At 40.9% G+C, this 5,000-nt stretch overlaps 1 protein-coding gene across 1 annotated transcript in view; it reads left to right on the top strand.

Annotated features, from left to right (window-relative positions):
* The window catches only part of LOC125038986 (F-actin-uncapping protein LRRC16A-like), a 111,876-nt gene that overhangs the window by 18,775 nt on the left and 88,101 nt on the right, over positions 1-5,000 (top strand). Inside the window, exons 13-15 of the mRNA XM_047632704.1 lie at positions 273-430; positions 1,779-1,967; positions 2,406-2,564. Of these exons, the coding sequence (XP_047488660.1) occupies positions 273-430; positions 1,779-1,967; positions 2,406-2,564 (506 nt within the window). The remainder of the gene's footprint in view (positions 1-272; positions 431-1,778; positions 1,968-2,405; positions 2,565-5,000) is intronic.

Raw genomic sequence — 5,000 nt, 5'->3', positions numbered from 1 at the left:
CCCTTCTTCTCCTTCTTCTCCTTCTCCTTCTCCTCCTCCTCCTTCTCCTCCTTCTCCTTCTCTCCTTCTTCTCCTTCTTTTTTCTTTTTTTTTCTTTTTTTTTTTCTTTTTTCTTTTCTTTGTTATTCATGTCTGTGCGGAAAAAGCATAGGTATTTGAGTAGCTGTTTCATTAATGCCAGAAAAAGAAAAACCTGTTCTAGATTTTTCTTCTGCAAGAAAACTACCATCAAAGATTTATGACTAACTTGATTTATTTCCATTTTCTTCCAGTACATTGTCAGACTTTGACATTCCTTAGCCTAGCTGGCAACTCCTTACGGGACGATGTCAACAATCTTTATAATTTCCTAGCTCAACCTAATACGCTGAAACTCTTGATCTGTCAGCAACAGAAATGTGCCATCGATGCAGAAATTAGAACAGAATTTGTGCTTCCTTGAAGTGTTTTGTATTTGCTGTCTTTGTACTAGTAATTATAATTCCTGAGTCTGATTTCCTCTCTTTTTAATCTTTTGTTTTGTTTTGTCTCCTCCTCCTCCTCCTCCTCCTCCTCCTCCTCCTCCTCCTCCTCCTCCTCCTCCTCCTCCTCCACCTCCTCCTCCTCCTCCTCCTCCTCCTCCTCCTCCTCCTCCTCCTCCTCCTCCTCCTCCTCCTCCTCCTCCTCCTCCTCCTCCTCCTCCTCCTCCTCCCTCCTCCTCCTCCCTCCTCCTCCCTCTCCTCCTCCTCCTCCTCCTCCTCCTCTCCTCCTCCTCCTCCTCCTCTTCCTCCTCCTCCTCTTCCTCCTCCTCCTTCCTCCTCTTCTTCATCCTCCTCTTCTCCTCCTTCTCCTTCTCTTTCTCTTCTTCTTTCTTCCCCCCCTCCCCCCTTCCTTCTCCTCTTCTCCTCTCCTCCTTCTTCTCCTTCTTCTCCTTCTTCTCCTTCTCCTCTCCTTCTCCTCCTTCTCCTTCTCTCCATCTCCTCCATCTCCTCCATCTCCTCCATCTCCTCCATCTCCTCCATCTCCTCCATCTCCTCCATCTCCTTCTCCTTCTTCCCCTTCTTCTCCTTCTTCTCCTCCTTCTCCTTCTTCTCCTTCTTCTCCTTCTTCTCCTTCTTCTCCTTCTTCTCCTTCTTCTCCTTCTTCTCCTTCTTCTCCTTCTTCTTCTCCTTCTCCTTCTTCTCCTTCTTCTCCTTCTCCTCCTTCTCCTCCTTCTCCTCCTTCTTCTTCTCCTTCTCCTTCTTCTCCTCCTTCTTCTCCTTTTCCTTCTTCTCCTTCTTCTCCTTCTCCTTCTCCTTCTCCTTCTCCTTCTCCTTCTCCTTCTCCTTCTCCTTCTCCTTCTCCTTCTCCTCCTCCTCCTCCTCCTCCTCCTCCTCCTCCTCCCCCTCCTCCTCCTCCTCCTCCTCCTCCTCCTCCTCCTCCTCCTCCTCCTCCTCCTCCTCCTCCTCCTCCTCCGCCTCCTCCTCCTACTCCTACTCCTCCTCCTCCTCCTCCTCCTCCTCCTCCTCCTCCTCCTCCTCCTCCTCCTCCTCCTCCTCCTCCTCCTCCTCCTCCTCCTCCTCCTCCTCCTCCTCCTCCTCCTCCTCCTCCTCCTCCTCCTCCTCCTCCTCCTCCTCCTCCTCCTCCTTCCTCCTCTTCTTCATCCTCCTCTTCTCCTCCTTCTCCTTCTCTTTCTCTTCTTCTTTCTTCACCTTTCCTCTTCATTTTTTCCCTTCCTCTCTTCTTCATCCCCCCTTACAACTTCTTTCTCAACCTCTGTTCTTTCATTACCATAACAGTGATATGAGTAAAAACTTGCATGTCTTCCCACCCCCAATCACAGCAACTACAGTGTCAAGTTTCTGCCATTCCCCGTTCACGATGCCATGTTGTGCATGAAGACGGCCCCTGAACGGACAGAAAACCTCATGCGCAGGATACAGGACACGCTCTATAGAAATGTGTCACCCATGAAGTATTCCAATGGACAGGCATTCAGATTACAACAGGTTCGTGGGTCTTGTGCAAGATTACTGTTGATTTGGTCGATATGAAGTCTATCCAAAAAGAAAAGATAATTTGTAAGATTATGATTTACTGCTTTACTTAGAATTAAAGTTGCCAGTTTCAGATGATTGAATAGATACATGTAACTGTTGCTTAAAATACACCCAAGGTCACGTTCCAGTATTGGAAAATATTGTTGGGAAGGGTGTGTCATCAGTGAAAGAGATGGTTTTGAAAGAGTAGTCTGCTTAAGTTTGAAGTAAAGTAGTAAATGTATTTCTTAAGATGTTAAGTTCCTTTTTTGGACTGACTTTATATTTATTTATTAACTTTTAAAAATCATGTTTCTTTCTGATGTCTAGCATTTGTAATTTCATCTAGAAGCCCATTGAAGATTTTAATCTTCATTTTCTTCCTTCTTTTCTTTTAACTCTGGCCAGGGATTCCTCTTAAGTTCAACTCAGCAGCAGGTAGACAGGCTGGTGCTACAGACGGGGGAGGCCGTGAGGACCTTGCGACGGTCAGGCAGCGACCTCGTTGGTGCAAACTCGCTGCAGTGGGCTGAGGGACTCATCACAGATGCAGACAGCTCCAAGCAGGTAGGACAGGAGACTTCTGCTTGAATGTTTTGGTTTATTATGTAGACTAGTTTATTTGGTATGTATGTATTTATATATATTAATTAATTAATTAATAATTAATTATTAATCAATTAGTTAATTAATGTATTTATGTATATATGTATGTACATATGGATATGTCTATGTGTAAGAATGTGATGAAGGTGTGTGTGTGTGGGGGGGGGGGGGGGCTGCCATTGTTATGTAAAGTTTAAGGCTATATTTTAAAAGAAAATGTACATCCATTTAGAATCCAGTTCACTTCCATTATTTTCATCCCATAAAAGATGGTTCTTAATTTATCAGCTTTACTCTTGTGATATTGGTCCTTGCCATTGCCTCTCTTGTTGAAATATTATTTAAAGCAATACAGTATATTGGATTAGTTCATCAAAGCACTCAGAAATTGCTGTCTCTCAAGTGTTTACATGTGAGTGTTTATAGTGAGGCAGCCTGAGCAATGAGGGTCACCTGTGCTCCAGTTATTTGTAGTGTATTTTGATTATGTAAATATAAATTAATTTAATTTTGCAGAAAAAAGTAAGGACTTTGGTTAGTATATTTGAAAAAAAAAGATGGACGATGGAGAAACTCATACAGACAGATATATCAAACATTGAAGGTCATACTAGTGAAGTACTGTTTGTGAAGTGGCCATGTATCCTGAAGCAATATTTATTTACAAACATCCTTTTTGCATTCTTGACTTTGCTCTTTAAGAAATGTGTTAGTTTATCTGTAGTTATTTCAAGCGTTTCCTTCATACAACTTCATGGCCTTGGCTCTTAAGTGAGATGACAACAAGTATTGTCCCACTGCCTTTCGTATATCTCTGATGATGATGTGTTTAATTATTAAGTCCTAGTGTGTGAAGTACATCTTACCATCTGTTTCTTCCTTCCCATTCATCTAAATAACTTTTGTTGTGGTATGCATGAGGTCAGAGTTCAAGTATTCATGGCTAAGATGGTATGCTGGAGTTTAAATATGGAGATCCATTTTGGTGTCCCAGATGATGCGTATATGAACAGGATATCTTTGTTATGAGTTTAGCTAGGAGGGAAGACATGTTAATTTCTCTTTATGTTTTTTGTTTTTTACACAATTTAAAGGAAATATTAATATAGAAGAAGAATTGCAAGACCTTTTCATTAGATTAAAGGTCACATTATTTATTTAAAAAATAATTCCATATATATTTCTTCTGATTGCATTGATTATTGTTTATGGAGTAAGCTTTTAAGTTAAAAACCACTCATCACTAGCAAAGATTTAATTACAGCAAAAGGTTTCAGAGATATAAATAACCTCAGTGTAATTTGTGGATGTACATTTTCTTCAAGCTCTTTTGTGGATGTATTAAGTTGTTTAGGGCAATGCAGGGAGTGATGTACCAGAAGGACCATCGTCAAGGTAAGTTCATGCGTAATGTAGTTTTTTTTTAAATAGGAGGCACTGTTATTTCCATCATGAATAGAAAGTGTTTAAAAGGAAATGGTCTGAGCTCCACATTCTCAGACATGCAAGCAAACGTGAAAACTTGTTTTGCATCAGAGATGTTTGAAATAGATTTAAAAAAAAATGGAAAGGGCTGTTGTGATATCACAAGATGAAGAAAAAAAATATGGAAAAAGATGTCAGTAGGATAAGAATTCTTGCACACAAGTGAGTTTATACAAGTCAGCATTGACACTTGAAGGTGAGGAAATGTCAGATGGTTGACTGGTTCTCTTCGTGATCTTAAAAGAATAACTTTGTGCCTTTGATGTGGTGATCATGGGTTTTGTTTTGGTGGTTTGTGCCGTTGAGGTCTCGTTTTTGGGAGGGAAGCTGTGTTTTGTAAGAGCGTTATGAATGGTTGATTTTGTATTTCTTCATTTACTGGCAAGGTTGTGTGGTTGGGGCTGTGAGAAATTGTTTGTTCATTTATTTATTTAGTTGTATGAATATTTTTTTGTTTTTTTATGTATTTGTTTATTTATTGATGTAAGTAAGTATGCTTATTGATTTGATTTAAGGTCTCTGAAGGAAGGAGAGATCCCAAGAAGGAAACGGAAATTAATTTGTTTTAAAAATGTGTGAAAATATTATATGGGGAAAAAATAAAGGTTGAAACAACGGAAACGTACGGAAAAAAAAATTGAAAAGAAGTTTAATTAAAAGAACAAACAGTAACAAAAAACAACAACAACAAAAGAAGAAAAAATGAAAGAGAGAACGAAAGAAAGAACGAAGACGTAGCTAAGAATGCGATAGGAGAGGGCGGGAGGGAGAGAGAGAGAGATCACGAAAAGATTGGGTGGGTCAAAGGGGCGGGGGAGAGGGTGAGGGGTGGGCGGGCGGGGCGAGGTAAGCGGACCCGGGATCCCAGCACATGATTGCAGCAGGATGAATGGTGTGGAGTCAGTGTAAGAC

The sequence above is a fragment of the Penaeus chinensis genome, chromosome 26 (genome assembly GCF_019202785.1).
Source record: "Penaeus chinensis breed Huanghai No. 1 chromosome 26, ASM1920278v2, whole genome shotgun sequence".
Taxonomy (NCBI): Eukaryota; Metazoa; Arthropoda; class Malacostraca; order Decapoda; family Penaeidae; genus Penaeus; species Penaeus chinensis.
The sequence above is the reverse complement of the archived record's forward strand: the minus strand, read 5'-3'. Positions and strand labels throughout refer to the sequence as shown.